At 37.6% G+C, this 24061-nt stretch overlaps 1 protein-coding gene across 7 annotated transcripts in view; it reads left to right on the forward strand.

Moving 5' to 3' along the window:
* Positions 1 to 20041, forward strand: part of NEK1 (NIMA related kinase 1) — a 41957-nt gene extending 21916 nt beyond the window's left edge. For 4 of the 7 annotated variants that reach the window (XM_031045778.2, XM_031045782.2, XM_031045777.2 and 1 more), the window contains 17 exons: positions 1039 to 1122; positions 1686 to 1769; positions 3738 to 3815; positions 4900 to 4995; positions 5876 to 6049; positions 6212 to 6277; positions 6367 to 6601; positions 7612 to 7764; positions 8512 to 8697; positions 9301 to 9421; positions 9628 to 9710; positions 10622 to 10839; positions 12916 to 13070; positions 13888 to 14099; positions 15184 to 15317; positions 15580 to 15712; positions 18659 to 20041. In XM_031045778.2, coding sequence (XP_030901638.2) covers positions 1039 to 1122; positions 1686 to 1769; positions 3738 to 3815; positions 4900 to 4995; positions 5876 to 6049; positions 6212 to 6277; positions 6367 to 6601; positions 7612 to 7764; positions 8512 to 8697; positions 9301 to 9421; positions 9628 to 9710; positions 10622 to 10839; positions 12916 to 13070; positions 13888 to 14099; positions 15184 to 15317; positions 15580 to 15712; positions 18659 to 18672 — 2226 coding nt within the window. In that variant the 3' untranslated portion in view covers positions 18673 to 20041. The remainder of the gene's footprint in view (positions 1 to 1038; positions 1123 to 1685; positions 1770 to 3737; positions 3816 to 4899; positions 4996 to 5875; positions 6050 to 6211; positions 6278 to 6366; positions 6602 to 7611; positions 7765 to 8511; positions 8698 to 9300; positions 9422 to 9627; positions 9711 to 10621; positions 10840 to 12915; positions 13071 to 13887; positions 14100 to 15183; positions 15318 to 15579; positions 15713 to 18658) is intronic. The other 3 variants (XM_031045780.2, XM_031045781.2, XR_004080099.2) reach the window with 2 other exon arrangements.
* The last annotated feature ends 4020 nt before the right edge of the window (positions 20042 to 24061 follow it).

Genomic DNA, 24061 nt, shown 5'->3' on the forward strand with positions numbered 1-24061 from the left:
TCCTTTAGTACCTGCTTCCATTTTGTTCTTGACTTTGTCAGCATGAATATAAACATATAAGATCTATTAATGCAGGCAAACTCAAGTATTCGGGTTAATGTTTCTTGTGTTTCTCCAATATATCCAACTGTGCCCACATGTTTTAGTTTTACCTGGCTGCTCTAATAAAACAGGGAGGTTACTGACTAGTTGTAAAGTAAATTCCAGATGTTTGGCACAGCTGGTAGCCAGGGTTCCAAATTCATGCACTATCATTTGCCATAGATAGCAGTTCTTATCAACTTCATTCTATTTGTGCAGGAAAATGGTTTGAGTAGTTGGCAGTAGTTCTCATGTAGAGAGAGACTGTCTGTTGCCCAGACAGTGATGATCTGAAAGGAGAAATTAGTAGGAATCATCAATTAATATGCAGCTCTTTGTTGTAAAAAGACATGTAAGTCAAATGACTTCCACTGATTTACCCTGCTTCTGTTGAACATAGCTGCTATCAATTTTAATTTTCAAGTGGCAGTCTAAAGGTTGACTCAGTAGTTGAGTTAATGGTGCTTTCAGTCATCTGTTCTAGAGACAACTGATTATTTAATTTGCTACTCACTGTAGCTGTGTGGCATTGCAAGACGTGGAGACTTGGTATTTGAATACTTAATATAGGCAGTTGAATAAAAGTTTACAATCTACAGAAAGAAAATCAGTTCCAAAAAAAAGCCCCAAATCTTGCTTCCAGTTTCTTTCTTTTTAAGAGCAGTGATATGAATCTCCATCAGTTTGATGAAAATACCTAAACCATCTTGAGTGCTGAAATGAAGAACAATGAGTTGACCTCAGTAGTGCTAGTTAGCTTTTGTAAAGCTCAGGAACATGCATTAAAAATAAAAAATAAACCCAAATACTTTCTAAAAAGGTGAATATGGAAAATATTGCTCTCCATCTTGTATAATTTGATGGATTTGGTTTCTTATAAGTGAACAGTTATTGGATAAAGCAGATAGTTTTACTGCTCTAGCCACCTTAAATTTGATACCATTAAATGGCAAACAGGGTACACTGCAAAACGTGGCAGATATCTATGGAGGCAGGCCCTTTTCTGCAAGAGGAAGGAAATCCAGAAACAAGGAGGAAGAGGTATGCTTGCCGCATGTTTGCCACTTTGCTCGTCACACAAATAGCACTGTTTTGACCTTGAGTGTGCCTAGTTTCCCTGCATGGTTCCATCTGTGTAACAAAATAAAAGGACTTAATAAATTCCTAGGAAATACTTTACCATTGAAGTTCTAGAGTTCAGGTGTGTTTGTGTTGGTGTGTTTTGGGGTTTTTCAATTTTTTTGATTCATCAAGTTATCTACATCAGTCTGTCTCAGAAAGGTTCTTGAATGTGCATACATACAGATATGACTTGGTATATCTTAACCTTGTTGTGATAAATATAACCATTCTTAGCCTTCAATGATAGAAAATGAAATTATAGTTTCGAATTGGGAAACATACATTCCAGTTTTCTGTATTTTCATTAGATGAGAGTTTTTCCAGAGATCATTAAATGCTAATATGGTGAGGGTAATAGTGTGGGGTTGGATTTTTTTTTCATCCATCTTGGGGTTTTTTTGTGGAATTTTATATATTTTTAAGTTAACCATACTAGGGACAATTTCGGTGTAACTGAAACTTAATTCCATTCTTTGCCTTAGGAGTATTTGGCAAGATTAAGACAGATTCGGCTACAGAACTTTAATGAACGTCAACAGATTAGAGCAAAACTTCGTGGAGAAAAGGTTGGTTTGAAAAATAAATATTTATGGAAGGTGGCTGTGGGATGTATTCTTTTATTTCTGAAGGAAGACTTTTCTCATCAGCAGTTTTAGGTATATAGACATATATTTTTAACATTTGATTGTGTTCCACACTTCCATCTCTTATTGCAGAATATGCAAAATCTGTTTGTTGTTTCAGTGATGGGGGTACAACTTCAGTGCTTGTAAACTAACAGTGTTTTAAAACCAAGACAACAGAAGACTATATCTGAATTTTACACTTACATTTCTCATCAAACCAGCACATTTATATTTATTTGCTTTCAGCTAAAGGAACTTCTTTGGAATTCACTTTTTGACAATGCTCACACAAAACACATATGAAACAATTATTTTCATGTATTCTGTAGGTGCTGTGTTGAAGCTGGACACTGCTGGCATAGGCTCAGTTTAATTAATACACTTTTATCAAACCTCACTCTTCTGAAATATGTTTGTAATAAAACCAAAATATTTTCACAAAGTACATTCAGAGCAAGCACTACTTAAGGCATCAACTGAATAATCCAGGGCAAACTTGTAAGCAATCCATTTAAAAAGGTTTCATGTGAGGGGCAATCTGTGTAGTAAATACAGTCCAGAGTTTGTTTCCATCTTTTCATTAACTTGCTGTACAATCTTGTACTCCTGTTTGTTCTTCCCCTTCCCATCCATTCATCTTAATAGAGTATTTGATTTCGTCAAGTGATTACCTTCTTATATATTCACATTCTACTTTGTGATTTAAAACAAGAGAAATGTTCTTGCCGCGCTTTCCCCTTGCACCTTTAAGCACCCATATGTATCTTATGCATAGTAAGTAGACACAGAAAGGAAGAGCATGCCCAGTACTATTCTGTTTCTTTGGATCACTGTCCTAGCTAAACAGAGTTCTGCTTTGTTGTAGGTTCTGGGGAATTTTTTAATGCTAAAATAATCTGGGGGTTTTGTGTATTACTGACTTTTTCTGTATGTATCTCACTGATGAGATACAAGAGAGTCAAACCCAGTCCTTTGAGGTGCAAAAATTATTTACCAAAGAGGAGCCCATGTTCCTTTAAACGTAAAAAGAATGATGCGGAGAGTCACATATGTTTCTACCTGAGAAGACTATATAAACTTCATAAGATATCCTAGTAGCTAAGTCTGTCATGGGACCAACGTGGGCTGTTCTCCTAAGTTTGTCTTAAGGAGCATGATTAAAATCGAGGTGTTGTGAGTCTATGAAATTACTGTAAAGGCTGTGAAGTTTATCAGTAGTACTGACTCACATAAAATGCTAAGCTGATGCACCATAAAACCATGCTCAATCTTAATTTCCCTCTAAACAGGCCTATTTTAAATAAAAGGTCTGCACAAGTTGGTCATGAGCAATAAACACCTCCTGTCAGAACCTCCGTGTAGCTCTGTTAGTCTGTCCTGTAAGTAGGAATATGCAGAAGCTATGGAAAGAAGTAAGAGAGATTGAAAACAGATTTCAGAGATCTTATATAGTCTTGTTACCATATTCCTCCCTCACCCATACAACCTTCTTTGGAGCACATACAGTGGAAGAAGCTGGAATTCCAAAGCATCAAATTTTCTTGTACACCTTATCTGCAGGGCATGCAACAGTAATGAGGGGTGGCAGGTGAGAGCCCAGCATTGTTAGGTTGTTTCCTTTGCAACATTAGGCACATTACCTCATTCCTGGCTTGTAAAAGCTTCGTATGTTTTAAAACTACCACCCCAACCCACACCCCCTCAGAACTAACCAAATAAATTAAAAACTCCCACAAATCTCAAAGATGAAGTTCTGGCCAAGTAGACATTCCATTTGGGTGAGGAGTTACCTCATGAAATCATGACCTGTATTTGTCAAAGTCAGTCTAAACGATCTAAGTAGATACTTAATCACTCAGCTTTTAAACACTGGAATCGGTGATAATTCTGAGGACTCTTACTTTGTAGAATGAAGCTGCCAGTTCTGATGGACAAGAGTCAAGCGAGGAAGCAGAACTCAAACGCAAAAAGATAGAAGTACAGAAGGTATTTGTGGGGCGGGAGGAGATGGAACTTGCTGTTTTCAAATGTGTTTTGTATCTCATGAAGTTTCTTACGTTTTATTTTGCTATGAGTAGTATTATAGTTTGTTCATACATCTGCTAGAAGAGGTTTTCATTTTAGCTGTATCGAGGTAACAAATCTGGTTTTATCTCAGTAATTTTAAAATATGTTGTGATATAGTATAGCAAGTTTACAGATTTTTTTTCCTTAATCTTAAGGAATAAATTTCTGCTTTTAAGATTTATCTCTAGGTTAGCTTCAGTGCTAAAGGTAATTTCGTATGGCTTTTATAGCATTTTGAAACTGAAACGCAAAGTAAAATGTACCTTAAATAACAACTGTATTTGATTTAAAAGAATAAAGGAAGGCAAAACTGCAAACATGTGCTGGCATAGGCTACATGTGGTTTGGAACGTGAGCTCTATACCCCTGTGGTGAACTACATTTAAAGCAAAGGTGTGTCACATAAATTCTGTGTTTAATTGGAACTTTGTTTCCTGTGGTGTTCTTACATCAGTAAGTATCTCTACCATACAATCCATAGCAAGTATTAGTCTATTCTGATTATTTTTTTTCCACCCCATCATCTTTAAAATGCGATGTAAAAACCAGCTAACCTTATGCCTAACCTTAAAAGTAGAGGTAAAAAGGCAACTGAAGCTTTTTGTGTTTATATTGAGTAAGTTTGTGAAGTTTAAACTGAATATTTAGTATTTTGTGATTAATGCATTTGGCTTCAAAATAAAATTTATATAGAGGTTCTAATTTCACATTACGCTTTTTAAGATTAGTATGTACACTAAAAGTATAACCACGCAAATCAGGAACTTTAAGTAAATTTTGAGGAGCTGCCATTATCTTCAACATAGAAGATCAGTTTTTACACTTGTGTGGTGAGTTCATTTGTCAGTGGAGTCCTCCCTTCACAATCTCTGCAGTAATAAGTGAGAGAAAGTAAGATGAAGTAATCCAAGAATTTGTCTTTTTTTTGAGTGTTCCATGGAATGGGGTACTAATGCTTTTTATGATTTCAAGTTGGTAGTTTTTGCTTGTTTGTTTACTATAGGCCCAAGCAAAAGCTCGAGCTGCAGTTCTGAAAGAACAGTTAGAGTGGAAGAGAAAGGAAGCATATGAAAGAGAGAGAAGAGCCTGGGAAGAACATGTAAGAAAATAAATCTGTTATACACAGTCTAAGTATGTAGTGCCAAATCTATAACTAAAATCCTATCCTGTGGGTTTTTTCAAACTTACATAATTGTGTTTTTCTTCTGAAATTGAGGAGAGCATTTGTCAGTCGGAATTCCCCCATTAGAAGCCTAATTTTAAGTATACTCAAATGAAGAATTTGGTTCAAAAATTTAAGAACATCAAACCTAACAATCATTAGGATCACCTTAAATATTTTATTAATGATCTGTAGGTTAGCAAAGTGTACTCCATCATATGATCATAGAATCAACCAGATTGGAAAAGACCTTTTAAGAGCATGAAGTCCAACTTTTACCCCAGGACTGCCAAGTCCACTATTAAACCATATCATTGAGGGCCTCATTTACAGTTTTTGAACACTTCTGGGAATAGTAATCCCACCGTTTCCCTGGGCAGCCTGTTCCAATACCTCATCACCCTTTCAGAGAAGAATTTTTTCCTAACATCCAGTCTAAACCTACCTTGATACAGCTTGAGGCTGTTACCTCTTGTCCTATCACAGTTTTACCTGGGAGGAAAAGATACCAGCCACCTCCTCACTCCATTCTCCTTTTGGGTAGCTGTAGCGAGTGATAAGGTCCTCCCAATCTCTTTTTGTGTCTGTGTGCTATGGAGTGACAACTCCAACTAGTTATATATCACTACAAAAAGCAGTAGGTGAAGCTGATAAAATTGAAAGAGTTCACATGTGCAGTTTGTGGGTGTCTTTTGTATGAAAACATGGCATTATCATCCTTTTTATAAGTTTACATGAGTGTATTTGATCATTCTGTGTTTAATGTGCAAATTCTTGAAGTTAGTTTGTTGATTTTATTTTTTTTTTATCTGTACAGCTGATAGCAAAAGGGGTAAAGAATCCTAATGTGCCTTTTCATGTGGGAGCTGCAGAACACAGTCCTGTGCATGGACTACAAGAGCCTGAATCTGCTGTTCCTAAACCACAGCTTCCAGCAAAGCCCAGTACACCAGTCATCTCCATGACTTCTGCTTTGAAGGAAGTTGGTGCGGTAGGTACTTTTGCTAAAAGGGTAAAATTAATACAAAGAATTTATTTGAGAAAGAATTCAAAGGTTTTTTAGAGGTAATTTTTCATTATTTAAGTCTATGAATATTTTCAAGATTATTTTTTATGACATACTCTTTTTATTTCATGCTTCTTGAATTTAAAGGATGAAAATGCAACTGCTATCCAGGAAGTTGAGGAGGAAACACAAAAGGCAGGTTTTGCAATGCAGGTATGTTGAATTGTATTCAGTTTCATGTATTTTTCTTTTCCTTTAAGAAAGATACTATTTTAAGTTATATATATTGGCCTTTATTTCAGAATAAACGAGAAATACTGAGAAGATTAAATCAAAATCTTAAAGCTCAAGAAGATGAGAAAGGTAAAAAGGAGTGTCAGAATATCTCTGAGTCAGCTGGGTCTGAAGATGGAAAGGAACAACAAGAAGGTGACCAGCCAATTCTAGGAGATCGCAAAAAATGGAAATCTGGAGCATCTGAATTGGTAGTTCCTCTAGCTCAGTTAACAATGGAAGATTCGCTCTCTGGAACAGACCGTAAGTACTTTTGTTTGCCACCATGATATTGGTAAATCAGTTTACCATGTGTAGTGTCTGTTTATATAAAGCAAGTACTCTTATCTTGTTAGCACTCGTGTGTCATCTGCCTCTAAGAAATGAGTGGCTATGTATTCCCTTGGATATGGAGTAAGGGACAGGCTGAGTAATTAAGTGGCTTTGCAGGAGATTCAACAATATTTTCTTTATTTCAACAGTTATCTAATTAAATGCATGCTTACTTTCTTTGAGCTTTCTGTGTCGTTTAAATGGGCACTAATTTAACAGAAGCACTTCAGATATGTGAGTTTCTTACAGTAAAAGCTGAGGGTTTCCTCAGTTTATATCTGTTACTTCTATTGTTCCCTTAGCTTTTTTCTTCTTTTAAATCAAGCCTGTCTTTTCCAATTTTCTATGTTCTCTGGCCTTTTGGGGGGAAGACTTTTTTTCCTGGGTTTAGTGTGTCTTATTAAGGGTCTGTTTCACATTGTAGAAACAAAAATCATTAAGAATGTGACAGGCTTACTTTGTAGAGTAATAGTTTTACACAGGATGTTAAAGATTGAGAAACCTCTTTTGCTCTGTTCTTTGTTGCTTTATATACTCTGTTTTCCTTGAAGGGAGAAATAACAGAAACAAATGTCAAAAGGCTAGCAGGATGAAAAACTTCCTAGTTTCCCATTTCAGGAAAAGTTAAGACCACCTCATGCCAGATTTAAACAGGTTGGGTTTTTTTCATTTGGTTTTCTTTTGGAGCATTTGAATTCTTGAAAGATCTCCTGCTGCTATTAAGTTGCAGATGTTAATACTCCTACTATTAAATGGAATTGGCAGAAAAAAAACTGTAGACTTATGAGCACAGTCTTTAGGCTGTTTGACATGAATTGAGGTGACATGAGTTCTGACTTTGTAGTTTTTATTTTTGTGGAGGTTGTTTGTTTATGATACAGAAAGTGAACAGAAGTTTCTCATTTCTAAATATTTCTGTATTTGTGTTTGTGTCCCAACAGGTCAAACTCTGGGGGAAGTAATTAGGTTAGATATTGGTGAACCCCACAGAAAAGTGTGGGGCAAAAGCCCTACTGATTCAGTCCTGAAGATCCTAGGAGAAGCCGAGTCACAGCTGCAAACTGACTTACTTGAGGAGCTAGATGTAATAAGTGGTAAGCACAGCTGGTAATTATCTGCGCTGCAAGTGTAGGAAGTGCCAGATTGACACTTAGTCTACTGAGAACAATTCTGAAGTTATAAAAGCATATTCTGTCCTCTCTCTAGCTTTCCACTTCTGGGTGTTGCCTCAGTTCTAAATGTCAGCACAAAGTGATACTGGAAGACACCAAAATATTTCAAATTCAGTGCAGTGTTAAGAAACTAAGAAGGATGTGCTTAAAGGGAAGGATTTTCATTTTGTTGAAAAGTCCTGGAATTTGCTTATTGATAGAAACAACTCTGCTTTTTAAAAGGGTGTTATCATAGAATAATAATAAAAATCATAGAATATTTAGGGTTGGAAAGGAACTTAAGATCATCTAGTTCCAACCCCCAACTTATTATCAACTGAATACTGGATTAGATAGGTCCTATAACTTTCTTGTTATCATGTGACTTACCATATAATTGGATTATCATTTTCTTTCTGGTCAGTTCTTGCCTTTTTTGTTTTTCCTTTCCAAGGGGAAAAGGACTTAAGCTTATTCCAAGTATAAACTTGTACTAATGATAATGCAGCAAGGAAAAATTCAGATTTGAATATTTCTAGCTTTTCATAATAGTTACAGTAAAAGTATGCAGACTTTTCTATTCTGTTCTCCTTTGAAGCAACCAGAATTCTCAACTTTCCTTGTAGCCACATTGTAGTTTATCAAACTGTGTCACAGCACTGTTTAAATAATAGAATAATTTTGTGTTAGGTACTGAAGAACTTCTTGCAGGAGGTCATCAGTCCTCATCGGAGGAGAAGGAAGAGAAATCTCTTCCTGCTGTTGGCGCTCAGTCTTCAGTACCAATTGGTGTCACAGAGTCTGACATGACTATACCAGAAGAATCTCAAAATGCTGGAGCTACTCAGGTGCAGAGCAAACCTATTATACTGGATGGTAAGTAATTTCATTAGTAATTCTAATTACAGACTGTTTTCTAGATCAGTGGAGGAAGTAATGATCCTGTATACTTTTATATCTTCCCATAAGTAATGTTCAGGTCTTCATTAACACCTTCTAGGTAGAACCAAGTGCTTTCTGTGCCTATGTTGTAATTTGATTCACTAACATACTTTGTAAATTTCCAGAAACCTTTTTTGTGTGCTTATAGAAAACTCTAGAACACAAATGGAGTTCTGAAGTGCTTCATATTTTTTGTTCGTGTGGAAGGGGAGGATTTTGTTTGTTTTTCCTCATGAATTGTGCTGGAATCTTTTCCCCTATATGACATCCCATGCTGACATCTAGGGGAATGTTACTGAAGTTTTTAGAAGACATAGTTTGTTGGAGCTTTAAGACACGAAGAGTGTCTTATATATATATATATATATATATATAAGGGAAAAACTTATCTCCGGGGTTACAAAACTGAAGTTTTCTGCAAAATACAGAAAACTACTAAAGCTGAAGGTTTTAAGTGTTATCTTAAGATGCATATTCTCTCCTGTCCTTCTGTTTGGTTATGATTCATTTTTAATGAGGTATATGACTTAATTTTAGAGCCTGATGATTTGGAAGCAGAGATGTTGGAAGAAACAGAAGCCAAAAAGCACCAGAGTGAGGAGAGCAAGAAATTTCCCATCACTGTTAATGAAGTGTGGGTAAAAGAGAAAGAGGATAAGTAAGTACTCTCTTCTGATCCCCCTCTCTCCAGTTCAAACAACTAGCTTTAACTGAGTAGGATTTACATAAATCAGTTAAAATGTTATGCTTAGTAAAGCTTCACTCTTGTCTGCCATGTTAGTTTTACTGCCCTTGGTGACTCTTTGAGTGGACTAATGACTGTTTTTACATGGTGTTTCCCCTGGATGTGGTATTTTATAATAGGCCACCACATGACAGAAGAAATGAGGCAGCTTCTGAGAAACTAGCGCTTGACAAGGTGCAACCACCAAAGGAAGCTCCAAAAGGTCAGTTGAAGTCCCTTCTTCCTTATAGCTGACAGCATGGAGTACTTGAGCCATCCCTTCTCACTTCCTCACTCATTCCAAAAGAACAGGTTTTCTGTTTTCATTTTTCTTTTTCAGTTCATACTTCTAAAAAGCAAATTTCTGATAGATTAGGAAGACAAATGGTGGGTGTTATTTTTGCTACTTTAGGAGGAAACATGTAGTAACAAAGCTACTCTGTGCATCGATGAACAGGACAGTGGCCCACACTGAGACTTAAAAGTGAATGTCAAGTTTCTGAATGTTACATCCTTTTAAAATAAATATTTAAAATGTTACAAAATCTGATTATTTATTTAACACTGTTGCTTTGTTTATCAACATTGCAAATTAATATTGAGCTGCAGCTTGGATAAGAGAAGTTTTAAGCAGCTGCTAATGATAATCCCTTATCTTTGTTGCATAGAAAAATTGCTTGCTCTTGGAGGTCTTTAACTACAGAAGGTCTGCACACAGAAAATGCATTGGCAATATTGTGAAGTATCAGTGATACTGTTGCATATATTTATGGGTGGCTTAAGCAAACTGGGGTGGTTTTTTCAGTGTTTGGGCAAATTATGTTGAGGTAGCTTTGAAGAAATCTAGTATAAGGCAAAAAGCGACAAGAAAATGGATGACACCATAACTTCAGGCATGGACTGGGTAAGTGGGAAACTAGAAGGCTTGAGAAGTCAACAGGCTATAGCTGAATGCTGTATATTCCCAAGAAGTTAAAATGGGAGGAGGAGATTTGAATACTTTTACAGTGCTATTTTCCCATTTAATTATACAACAGAAGTTTAGTTAGTTTTATTCACTTTAGTTACCTTTTACTTAAGAGCTTGGGGGTTTTAATCTATTTAGATTTGTAACACTTTTTTTTGCCACATCAGAAACTTGTTCCAGTGATTCTCTGCAACCAGAACCCTTATTCCAGAGGGTAATACAGCCCACAGCTGTACCAACAGCCTCACCAGTTCTGTCAGCTCAGTCTTCACAGGAAGAGCCTTTTGTACCTCGTTCACGTTCCATATCACCAGCAAAAAATAAAGGCAAAAGTTCATTGTTGATTGGACTTTCTACAGGGCTTTTTGATGCAAATGACCCAAAGGCAAGTTTAAAAAAACTAAAATTAAATACTTCTTTTTCTGTAGTAATATTATTATAAGTTATTTTATTGTGGCTGAATGGGACCAGAACAGATGGCATAACTGTTTCAGCAGGTGCTTGTGTTTGTCTGCCTATGTCTGCCCTGCAGTAGGACTGCTGTGATCATTTTATCAGCAGGACTTGCACAGCAGTGAGAGACTCCAGTTTCACCATTTGGCATTCTGCATCCAGGTGTTTGTGGAGGAATGCCACCACTTCTCTGAGACATAACTGAGGGAGTTCATGAGGAAGTTCCTAACTTTCTGCTTTCTCCCTTTTGTGCAGTTTTTAAGATTTAAGCTGCCTTGTCATCATAAAGGTCCATACTGAACAGATCAGCAGAGGTATCTTATAATTTCTTGCAACCAGGCGATTGTGTTTTTTCCTACAGGATTTAACCAATTAGCACAGGTTCTGGTTGTGAAGCAGGAAAACTGATGAAGAGGAATGGAACCAAATGACCTCTTGAAGGTGTTTCCTGATCAGCTACATAGGGTTGAGTGGCAGCTCCCAGTCTGTGAAATGAGCATAGGATGGTGGAATGTGATTTTGATATGAATTTAAAATGTTTGAAGGACAGTTACGGAAGTAGTAGATGAAGCAGACTTCTTAAGTTATGTGCAATACTTGCCTGGGTTCTAAAGTGGAAAGTTCATGAAAAAGCAGCTGCTTTTTGGAGAATCAGTGGTGGCAAGGACTGTGTGGAAAACTGCACACCTATGTTGTGATCAGTCAATATGAAGTAAAGGATGTCCTGGATGGTGGAATGCTGGATAAGGAAGAATGTTTCTTCTTTTGACTCCTAGCCTTTTGTTAGTACATGAAAGAAGCTGCACTACTTGATGATTGAATATTAAATAGTACGTGTTGGTTGATGCATAGCTAGGAAGCATAATACCAGCAATAGTGCTGTTATACATATGTGGGAAAATAGGGCCTATTGACAAGCTTGCATCCCAGCAAGGGATGCTGGTGAGGGACTATTCATTAGCGACTGTAGTGATAGGACAAGGGGTAATGGGTTGAAACTTAAACAGCAGAGGTTTAGACTGGATATAAGGAAGAAATTCTTTACTGTTAGGGTGGTGAGGTACTGGAATGGGTTGCCCGGGAGGTAGTGAATGCTCCATCCCTGGCAGTGTTCAAGGCCTGGTTGGATGAAGCCTTGGGTGATATGGTTTAGTGTGTAGTGTTCCTGCCCATGGCAGGGGGGTTGGAACTAGATGATTTTGAGGTCCTTTCCAATCCTAACTGTTCTATGATTCTATGATCTGTTCTCGTAGGTCCGTATAGTCACCTAAATAGATTTTTTACTCTAATTTTGATTCCTCAAGAGTTAGTCTGTCATTAATTTCCCTAGTTCATGAAGCTGTTTATCTGGCAATTGGACAATGATTACAGAAAAGCCAACTTGTGAGCACGGGGAAGATGAACATTCTTTGTACCCTTACATATTAGAAAGTAATGGATATGCTTTATAATGAAGTTCTTAAGTGTATCAGTATGAACCGCTGCAGTATGAATCACAGAATCGGACAATGAATCGTACAATAGTTAGGTTTGGAAAGGACCTTAAGATCGTCTAGTTCCAACTCCCCTAGAGAAATACTAAAATGTAATTAAAAAATATTCCTTTGTCAGCTACTTAAAATGGTCCTAAGCTGTGATTGGCACATATACATTGTAAACAATTTAATATATATATATATTATTTAGCTAATGCAGTGTTCTTTTTCTTTTGATAGCTGTCAAGGTAATGAATAAATCTGCACAAACCCAGGTTCTGTATGTCAGTTCTGATGTCCTTAAAGCTTTTCAATCACTGTAACCTGTAGAGGCAGAAGGAATACTTTTCTTCTAGCTGAGAGGCAAAATGCAAAATGTCAGATTTTCAACAGCTAAAGTATCTGTGCTGGACACACTGTTAGTCTAAAATTGATCTACAAATGAAAAAGGACAAAGTCTCATATTCACGTATTTTGTAATCTTAGGCTGTCTTTAGTATTGTTACCAAGCAGGCTCTCTGTTGCCTTTGCAGCTGTTGAGAACATGTTCACTCCCAGATCTTTACAAGTTGTACAGAACCTTAATCGATGTTCCCAGTGTAGCAGATGTACAGCATCAACATAATCTTGAAATAGATGATACAGAAGAGGAGCAAGCCAAAGAAGGACCCTCTGATTCTGAAGATAAGTGAGTGCATCAAGTTTATTGAGTATTTCTACAGGCATCTTAGATCCAGAAAATTTTTAGATAAACACTAATGATTACACACAGTATACCAGCATGGGTTTTTACCTGAAATTTTTTAATCCTGTATTGAGTCACCATTGAGTGTATCGAGTCCTGTTCTAGAGAACTGAGAAGCTAACGGGATGTACTGCATCCAATAGCTATCTGGATTATGCTCCAGATTCCATCTACAGTGCTGTTCCATCTGGCTTCTGCACCTTGTGTTCTGCTGAAGCAGATCAAAGTTTATGGCTACTATTCTTCTAGAAATAAAATTTTACTTTCTTGAGTATTTCCTTTATTTATATGTTCTGGGAAACTCGCTCACCTACCTTCTCTACTCTTTGAAGCTCTACAGGGGCTTCAGAGTCTGACACTGGCTCTTAACTATTCCCTGCAGCTTGGGATCTGGTGTGCCTATTCTAGATCTAGGTCTCTTTTTGTTCCAGACACATTTTTACATGGATTAACAATGTTATACTTACCAGGGTTCTACAACAGCGCACAGTACAAAGATTTTTAAGTTATCTTACTAGTATGTTACAGCACATCTCATCTTTTTATGATGTGATATCTGTTTATCTAATTTCTATCCTCTTGCATGATACAGTGGTATCAGTGCTGTAATCATGTTGGACTGAGGACACCCATGTTTGCATGCTTTCCCCCAACTACGATGGCTTTCCAGCTTATTGGCTTAACAAAAGAAATGAGCGCTTCCTACAGGGTTGTTCTTGTAAAGTATGAACTATGTACATTTTATATCGCTTTCCTTTAGTATGTTTGAGGAGGCAGATCCCGATTTGCAGGAACTCCGGGCCTCAATGGAACAGTTGCTTAGGGAGCAGCCTAGTGAGGAATTCAGCGAAGAGGAGTCGTCCACTTTGAAGGCTAATGTCATTGAATGCATAACAAATGGTACAGAGCTGGATGAAGGAGATGAAAATAACCCCAGCAGTGAAAGTGCACTTAATGAAGAATGGCAATCTGGTATAATTTCTTTACACCTATTTATTGATGTTAGCAATTCAAACGTGGAAGAATGTTTTTGCATTGTATACTTATAATGAAATAAAGCTGTAGTTAATAGGTTTGATACTGAAGTTTAAATCCAATAATATTTTGATTTTCAGTGTTGCAGACTAGATTGTCGATTTGTTAGGCAGTGATTGGAAGTCACTTTTTCTCTAGTTGTCTAAAACTTAAAGGAAGATCAAAGACTGTGCAAATCATATGTTTTGAATAATTCAGGACTGCAATGTAAGAGTGCAGAAGAAATGGCAGTTGACATGACTGGAGTGTCTGGGATCCAGCTTACATTACAATTAAGCAATTTAACAGGCAGTCAAAAGGAACATGAAATTATTAATCTTGTTGTTAGCCCAAAATAGCTATTAATGCAGTCAAAAAAAAAAAGACAAAAATGTATTAGTGCTTTTAGCAGTTTGCATTAACTGTACACATTAGCTATACACAACGGTGTCCTGAAATCTCAGCTCTGTTTTTTAAATTGGTGGGAGACGCACGCAGAAAAGAACAAGGGACTTTGTAGCTAAATTAGTACTGTTTTTTTAGACTTGCTTTGAAGAACAAGATGCATCTAAGTGCAGAAATGAAATAACTGATTCTTAACACGTGTTAATAAGACAGCTGCTTCACAAAAGAGCTCTTTTCCCTAGCATGGGACAGCCACCAAATCCTGCATCAGTTCCACCTCAGAAATAATGTGGGATGTCTGAATGGAACTTGACCTAACAACATCACTTTGCTAAATAAAAGTCTGCTTTAAGATCATACCTGGTTTTCCTTCAGTACAAAATACCCTTGTGGGTTTTTAGAGGAGATAGCTAGACGCTTCCTATTTGGGATTCAGATATTCTTAGCTGTCAGGAAAAGGACTGTTGCTGCTTCCTTGCAGTTGTCCAGAGCATCTGCCAATGTTGTCTAGTGCTCCTGAGCTTACCTGGTTGCATTACGCTTAGAGGCCTGTGTAGATAATCATGTTTAGGGACACAGAAACAGCATTAAGAATGCAGAAGAACAGAGCAGTTGTCACTGTTTTCTTTCTTCATAGATAATAGTGATGGAGAGATTGCCAGTGAATGTGAAGAATGTGATAGCATCTTCAGCCATTTGGAAGAGCTGAGATATAACTTGGAGTGTGAAATAGGCTTCGATAAGTTAATTGAAGTTTATGAGAAAATCAAGGTTTGTGGAAAATATGTTAAGAAACGAGTACCTAGGGCTGTTTACTGTGCCAGTGGCTAACTGCATTGTGTGACTAGAATCGATGCTTATGTCTTTAGTTTTTTATTCTGTTTCAACACACTAAAATATTAACCAAGAAAATTCCATACTATTGAATTAAAGAGAAACTTTGGATTTAACCATGAATTGTGTTTAGTGAATCTGAACTACTTAATTCTATATCCATTTTCATTTTGGCAATGTGGATTGTCCTTTCTCCCAGGCTATACATGAAGATGAAGATGAAAATATTGATATTTGTTCATCCATAGTTCAGAGTATTCTTGGAAATGAACACAAGCATCTGTATGCCAAAATACTTCACCTAGTAATGGCAGATGGAGCCTATCAAGAAGGTAATCTCACTGTATCCTGTCAATTACAGCTCGTCTTGTGCTGTTTCTTGGTCATACACTATAGGTTCTGACATACTTTTAAAAACATACCTGTGCTTTGTTATAGTGATTGGCTAAATTGGTAAAAAGTACAATTTTTCACACAGCATATTCTTATTCCTGCAACAAAACATGGCAAACTTTGATAAAGCATGCTACTCACTCTGATTTAACAGCACATACAAATGCAGTCAACTCTAACAATAGGCATTTTAGGGAAGGTGCAATATACTCATTTCGTATCTGTAAAATAGTTATGCAAACTGGGAAGATGGAACTCTAGAATTAAACTTTCAGAATTAAAAATTATTTATCTTACTCAATTTTTTAGCTAAATAATATGGTATTTCTCCAAAACAATTTTAAATGGCTTGCAACTGGTCTTGTTTAATATCTTTGTTGCTGACATGGACAATGGGATTGAGTGTGCCCTCAGCAAGTTTGCCGATGACACCAAGCTGTGTGGTTCTGTTGATACGCTAGAGGGAAGGAATGCCATTCAGAGGGACCTTGACACACTTGTGATGTGGGCTGATGCCAACCTCATGAAGTTTAACCATGCCAAGTGCAAGGTCCTACACCTGGGTCGGAGCAATCCCAGGCACAGCTACAGGTTGGGCAAAAAGGAATTTCATGGCAGTCCTGCGGAGAAGGACTTGGGGTGTTAGTCAATGAGAAAATGAACATGACCCAGCAGTGTGCACTCACAGCCCAGAAAGCCAACCATACCCTGGGCTGCATCAAAAGGAGCGTGACCAGCAGGTCAAAGGAGGTGATCCTGCCCCTCTACTCTGCTCTCGTGAGAACTCACTTGGAGTATTGTGTTCAGTTCTGGTGTCCTCAACATAGAAAAGACATGGTACTGTTGAAACAAGTCCAGAGGAGGGCCACAAAGATGATCAGGGGCCTGGAGCACCTCCCATATGAAGACAATGCTGAGAAAGTTGGGGCTGTTCAGCCTGGAGAAGAGAAGGCTGCGTGGAGACCTCATAGCAGCCTTCCAGTATCTGAAGGGGGGCTACAGGGGTGCTGGGGATAGACTGTTCATTAGGGACTGTAGTGATAGGACAAGGGGTAATGGGTTCAAACTTAAACAGGGGAAGTTTAGATTGGATATAAGGAAGAAGTTCTTTACTATGAGGGTGGCGAGGCACTGGAATGGGTTGCTCAGGGAGGTAGTGAATGCTCCATCCCTGGCAGTGTTCAAGACCAGGTTGGATGAAGCCTTGGGTAATATGGTTTAGTGTGAGGTGTTCCTGCCCATGGCAGGGGGGTTGGAACTTGATGATCTTGAGGTCCTTTCTAATCCTAACTATTCTATGATTCTATGTTTCTGAAAAGAAAATTTCATGTTGCTTCTTATCTTATAAGTGTCATTTTCAGAAAAACCTGATGTGGAGGTACCATGGATCTTTGTTTTCAACTGGCTCAGTGATACATTAATTTATCTTGCAAGCCCTGCCTAGTTTAGTGCAGGTTACTAGGCACACGGGTAGTTCCGAGATCTTTCAGGGTCACTGTGAAATACCACACATGATATTCAATGAGAAATGGTTTTGGTATGGTTCTTTTATGTCAAACATTTAACTGCAGTTAGGTAATTTTAAATTTCTAATGATGAAAGTCTTCACTGGACAGGTTAAAACCAAGAAATCTAAAATCTCAGTTATTTTTCTAGGAATCAGAATCATTATACATTAGTTTCAGAAATGTGTGCAATGATGAGCACTATTTAGTGTGCTTCAATTTTGAGAAAACATTCTAATACACGTTAACCAACATTTCTGCATCTTTTAAGGTCTTTTACAAAAGTGTTGCAGTAGCAGTGAATAAAGGGTCAAATAAGATGACAGCTTTCTATGAGTTATATATATATTAATGTCGCAGGGGGAAAAGGTCTTAAAAACTAATTTTGTAAAGATAGTTAAAAGATTGCTAATACAAATTGCATTTTCCCAATTTTATCTTGCAACTGATATAGAATGACTCAGTAAGAATAAGCAATGCCATCTTGTTTGCATGCTGTGTTACAGAAGTATGACACAAGTGTCTGAAAAACATTTTTTTCAGCAACAATTTATTGATTTAATGACAGACTTGGAAAAATATATTATAGTAGTCAATTTTTCAAGTGTCCAAAGGACTGGTAATATAGAACAAGAAGAAAATGGTAACTCTAATGTTACCAGTCTCTTTTCCTTGCCACTTTGCCTTAAGGATATTTTAAAACTAGTACTAAAGGCTTAAATGCTAACTTGCTGAAATCCTGGCATACCAATTGTAAACTGTCTGACTTCCATCTTGCAAAATGCAGATTAATAGGTGGCTATTTCTAATAGCTCCAGTTCCAACTCTGTATTTCACAAATTGGCGGTAGCATACAAAAATCTCTGTGAAAGTACTTCTTTACATTTCAGACATTTAAAGTACATGTAGTACTTTAGTACTGAAGTACATAAAGAACTACATTTAAAGTAGTTCTTTAAGTATCAGATATTTAAAGAAAAAATGTTATACTAATAAAGGTGAATAGAGGACATGTGAGGCAGAAGCATGTTCGTGAGCTTGTCTCAAAAGTTTTATACTCTTCAAATAAGAAAAACTAGGGGGAATATCTATGCTGCTCTTTACTAAGAGGATTGTTTCTAACTGAGGCAGGCTGTTTGAGGTGAAACTACCTTAAATTCATTAAGATGACATGTTGTTCAATGTTTGCACACAAGAGTGCTTTCAAGGCAGTTTGGGTAACAGTCACCTCCTTGGTGGTGACTGAGTTGGTGAAATCTGGTACTACTTCTTACTAAATTGTGGTTTCTAATCTGTTCTGTAACCCCAGCTTGATCTGCTCTCTGTGTGTGTTTGTTGTTCTTTTTTACCCTGTCTCTCCCCCACTCCTGTTTATTACAGATAACGATGAATAAACCTGACTCAGGAAATCCCTTAATGCTGTACTACATAGATCAGTGTTTGAAGCCTGCACATCTGAATAACAAATTGTAATGGAGAATGTAACATGGGACAGGAGAAGCAAGACATCAAAAAACCAATGTCAATTGTATGAAAAAGAGGTAAACCACGCCTTTTAAAACTGAGATACCTATACACCTGTGTACTTGCATATGTAGTCATTAAATACTATAGATACCCAAAATTGAAGCAAAAATGAAACTAAAAAAACCCCACTCAACAAAACCAAAAAACCCCAGACCTCAATCTCTCAAATTCCGAAAGAAATATAGAAAGGAATACCTATAGATATTCTGATACGAAACTGAGACCTATAATGCAGAACAGCTTCTGCCATATCGACAGTTGGCTGGTACAGTTAAGCAATTGGAAGCACTGCTGTGCTGTGGAAGTACCCACATCTAGCTGTTCAGTTACATATTTACAGTAGCCTCTCTTTATACTTACATAAAGAAATTACTCAATTTTTATTGACCCTTGGGGTTGTGTTTCAGTAGCCTCTTGATCTAGTAGCCCAGTCTTCAGTATTTCACCTTTTTCCTAATAAAAAAAAGTGTATTTTGAAGCTGAAAGCTGCTGTCACATCTGGAATATCTTAATGGTGTGTCTAAATGAAGGCAAGCTGGTACTTCAGTCATTTAAATGTCTGGGGAATTTTTTGAGATTATAAAATTCATTTAGAACTAGAATACTTTTTTCCAATATTTTTCTCTTCCCCTTCCCCAACCCCCTCCCAAGTTTCCAAGTATTTAGCTCTTTTGACTTTTGTAATCAATGATAATATATTCTGGTGTTGAAAGGAGTAGTCCATTTTCCAGTTTGTTTTTAAATTCTTCCTGTTACACTCCTGGCTCCAGCAGCCATGGAGGAAATGAAGTACTACAGCACAAGTGCTACATAATAGTTCTTATCTTTGGGCTCATGTTTCATAGCTTGCTTTCCACCACCCTGAAAGAAAAAACAGGTTTCTTCTGACCTGCATTTCCTTGTTTCTCCTGTCAAAACAGTACTGTGTGGGGCAGACGTTAGGTATGCTGAAGTTTTCCAGTCATCTCCAGAACAGCTTTATTGGCTTACCCACACAGTAAGTCTCTTGTTACAAATCTGATGAACTATCAAACTTCCAACTGCCCTACTGGAGAAAAATAGAGGTATTTTTAATTTGTTTCAGCTACAGCTAGTCACAATCTAAAACTGCACAAGTTCCTTTTCCACCAAGTAAAAACAAGGATATATATCTATTATTTTGAACTGTCTAAATGCGTATATGATTTTTGTATAATTGTTTTATGGTGTTGGTATTAAAGTTTTGCCCACTTTAAAGTGGTTTCTTTGGTTTTTTTTTAAACACATCAGATTCTTAAAGTTTGGTCTACCTCTGCTTCATCTGTATCCTGGGAAGCTGCAATGAGAATAAAATCAATAATCATAAATGCCTTTATTAAATTTATATATATTCTCCTTTACTTGCTAAACACCTCTTGCTTCATCTGATGAGAAACTGTGGTCATTGTTGGAAACAGAGCTGGTTCTGTCCTATGCTGCTCCACTTCTCCTGCCCCTTCCTTCTTTTGCTTTGGGGGACTTTAGGTTTTTTTGGGTATCTTTAACTTCCCACAGTAAATCTGAGGGATTTTCACTAGGCTTCTCTTCCATTCCAAATTCACTGCTGCATAATCTATGCAGAGAGATGATCCTCATAAGCTACATCATCCATGACATTTAGCAAATATGCTCTATAAAGGCTTTATTAAAGAATGAGTTTGCATTATTTTCCTCTTCCAGGTTTGCTTTTCAAATCATACCTTTCCCACCTTTTGGGAGAAGGGAAGAGACAAATCTTTCAGCTTTAAAAGAATGTAGATTAACCATATAGGAAGAAAAAACTACCAACAGCTACATTCTGCATGCTGTGTGTTTGAATTTTTTTCAAGGTGAAACAGCTTTACTGAAGTTAAGGGTTGGAGGGGTGTTAAACTGAAATCATGCCATAATTGACATGCTTCATTTCTTACGCAGTGCACTTGCTTACTCCTGGTAAAGACAAAAATGGAACTTGACAGACGTAGAGCTTTTCATCAGTTAATGGTTTGGAAAATATGCATAGGCTGAGCACAGCTTTTCAAGAATAATCTTCACACCTGCCACCCAATAGTGGACAGCCTTGAAATCCCTCCAGAGCTAAATGAAAACGGACACAGTAAATAGTTTAGCAGACAAACTTAAGCTAAGATAGCATTTAGAATACACACCCCCAGCCTGCGCCAGGTGGCAGCATAGCAGCAGGCGCAGGAGCATATAGCACTCGCTCAGTGGGGAACAAGCCTTTCACATATTGCTCAGTTTCTCATCTGTCGTTCATGCAATCCTTGCGCCCCTCTTCCTGGGGGATAGGAGAGGGCATAGTTTGTCCAGTTTCCCCAGGTGACAGGATGCACATTTGAATGAAACAAAATAGGACCCTTTTAGCAGAGATGTAATAGTGCATGGGATTTGGCTCTTACCCTTCTCCCAGCCAAGGGTGGGTAAAAGCATGCCCTGACTACACTGCTGGTTTGGCTGTTTTCTCTCCACCAAAAGCACCTCATCAACACTCAAATGAGGCCCAGCTCTACTTAATTTTATTAACTGCATTAAAGCAAAGATGAATATAGACACTTTTCAGTCCTTTTACATGGTTTTCTTCCCAAGTAATTGTGTGCTCTCTCAAGTCTTATTGTAATGCTTTTTCATTTGTGAGCTCTGTAGAGTAAAACTTAGCATAAAACTGAAACCAGGGGTTTCCATTCCCAGAACATTTCTCCTTGCCTCTTTTATCACAGCAGTTTTGATGGAGCTATTTGCAGAGTTTAAGTTTTAAAATCCATAAAGAGCTTCTTCCTTTAAATTAAATGTGTGCATTAATGCACTACACAGTTCAGATGTGTTTCCAAGTCGGTATATTTTCCAGCTGAGCTGATGAGTTCATCAATTCAAATAGTAGCACATTGAATGGTTGGTTTGTGTTAGAGTCTTTAAAACACTTCTTCAGCAACTAAAACCTTGATTGAACTACTGCCATAGATATATTAATGGTAGTTACTTGTGAGACACGTATACAGGCATTCAGTCACTCCTGCTAAATTGCTTGCCTTGAGCACCTCTGAGGTCGTGCACTCTTCCACATTTTTATTTCCAAGACATTTTTAAACCAAGATGGGATTCAGCTACTTCCATTAACTCTCTTTTTAATGATACAGCTTAAAAACTCACAGAGTCAAGGACTTGGGAGTTTTTCCATGTCAGCTGCACAGCAAATGCCAAAAGCAGGCAGGCTGCACAGTGGGACACCTCCAGCGAGGCAGCATTTGCTGGGCTTCAGGATGCCTGTGACAGCTCTTTCACAAGTCATCCCTGCAGCTGACTGCATCCAGTGTGGGGCTGGGGTGTTGGTGAGTCACTTCAGCGGATGGATGTTCCCTCAGGGACCACAGTCAGCCAGGAGAAAACACAGTTGGGTTTTAAATAGTGATGTGGCTGAAGCTGATGCAGACATGCTACGAGGACAATGGAACCATCATCATCAGGTCCTTGACGTACCATGGTTTTTGCTGTATCCTGCACAGTCCTGACGGTAATCTCCAGGGGAAGGAATGAAGTATGCATTGTTGTTGTACCCTTGATATAGGAATAAACTTCCCCAGACTCAATTTTTAGACAAAGCCTCTGTGGTACATTTTAAATCTCTAGCAGTACTTCAGCGATGCTGCTCTTTCTATCACCTTGCCCACCAGCAATCAAAAATTCTCACTGCTGTTTGTTTTACTACTACTAGAATTACTTTAAATGCTATCAGAGTAATTTTGCAGAAGTAAGGTATGCAGCCTTTTTCTGAAGAAGTGATTGATTTGATGTGGACACAGAGAGAAAACCTGAGATGCCATTAAGGATGAGCTAGAGCTGTATTGTGGAGCTATACCAACATGGCCACTGCTTAAAGAGTTAGTCAGCCTGTTTTATAAACTGCTGTAGCTCTAGTGCTTCTCTAAATTCAATTTCTTTCTCCCTATTGTCTGTAACAACTCTCAAGAAAGATGTCTAAAAGACAGGAACAAAATGCATCTAATTTGCCATTACTGTAGCACCCTTAGTTGATCCTTTCCCACTGCTGTTAGTTTTGATAACTTACATGCAGTATTTTAGTCTTATTCTTCAAGCTTTGACAGATAAAATCAAAAGGTGAAGATTATGGCAGTTTAGCTTCTCAATAGAGTAAATTTGGACTTAATGCTGGATATACTTTTAATTCTAAGAAATAGTATATTTTATTTTTTCATGTTTAACTATTTTAATTTGGTTTATAATGTTTTGTAATAGTTTTAATGTTTTACAACATATTAAAAAATTAATAGCCTTATTTAGTAGATCTCTATTTTACTATTAGTAAAATAGATATATGGAGAATTTTATTTCCACAGCAGTAAAACATCTCCTATGGGATTTTTGGCTATGAATAATATAGCATTTTTTGTTTCAGCTGTTCAAAGCCTGACTGCAATAAACTGTATATCCTGTTTCACCCTGGACTTTAGTACATTGGTTAATGATCACAGTGCCCTGAATAACTTTGCTCACTGTACTTACTTAATTCACTCCTTTCCTCAGATGATCACTAGTGCCTTCAAGTTTGACCAGGAAGAGACTCATGTGAATTCTGACTCTAACAGACAGCGTGGTTAAGCAGTGCCAGTTGGGAAAGGGAGCACAGTTCAGCTCTGGCCAGCAACCTCTGCTAACCATGCAGTGATACTACAGTAACTAGTAACTAGTCTGCTCAGACCAGTAAGGGGTGGATTCTCCACCATAAATACCAGTATCTAGCCATATATACAATAGCGGAGCATGTCATATGGATGAGCATGTCAATGGATGAGCATGGTTGTAAGGCCTCCCTCCTCCCAGTAAAACTTAAAGCAAGCTTGAATCAAATCCCATTGTGATCTGATTATCAGGACTAGGAGAATAAAACATGTGCCCACCCTCATGCTTTAGCACAAAGCCTAACGCCACTGATTAAACTGCTGAGGAGGTGGGTTTGAGCCAGGTCACCAGACTCGGAGCTGCAGCCAGTGAGGGTATGAACACATCTTCTATTCTTATTCTGCCACAGTGAAAGCAATCTATCAGAAGGATGGGGCACAGCAGATGGATCTGTAACTTGAATCACTTTGTAATAGTTCCTAAAGCTCATCTGTCAAGAATGGTGCAAGGCTACTTGGGCAATTTTAGTAAGAAAAAATTATGTATGACCACACAATGTGAAAGAGGCCTGCTGAGGAGCGAAAGCTCTGTAGTGTATAATGT

The sequence above is a fragment of the Melopsittacus undulatus genome, chromosome 7 (genome assembly GCF_012275295.1).
Source record: "Melopsittacus undulatus isolate bMelUnd1 chromosome 7, bMelUnd1.mat.Z, whole genome shotgun sequence".
Lineage (NCBI taxonomy): Eukaryota > Metazoa > Chordata > Aves > Psittaciformes > Psittaculidae > Melopsittacus > Melopsittacus undulatus.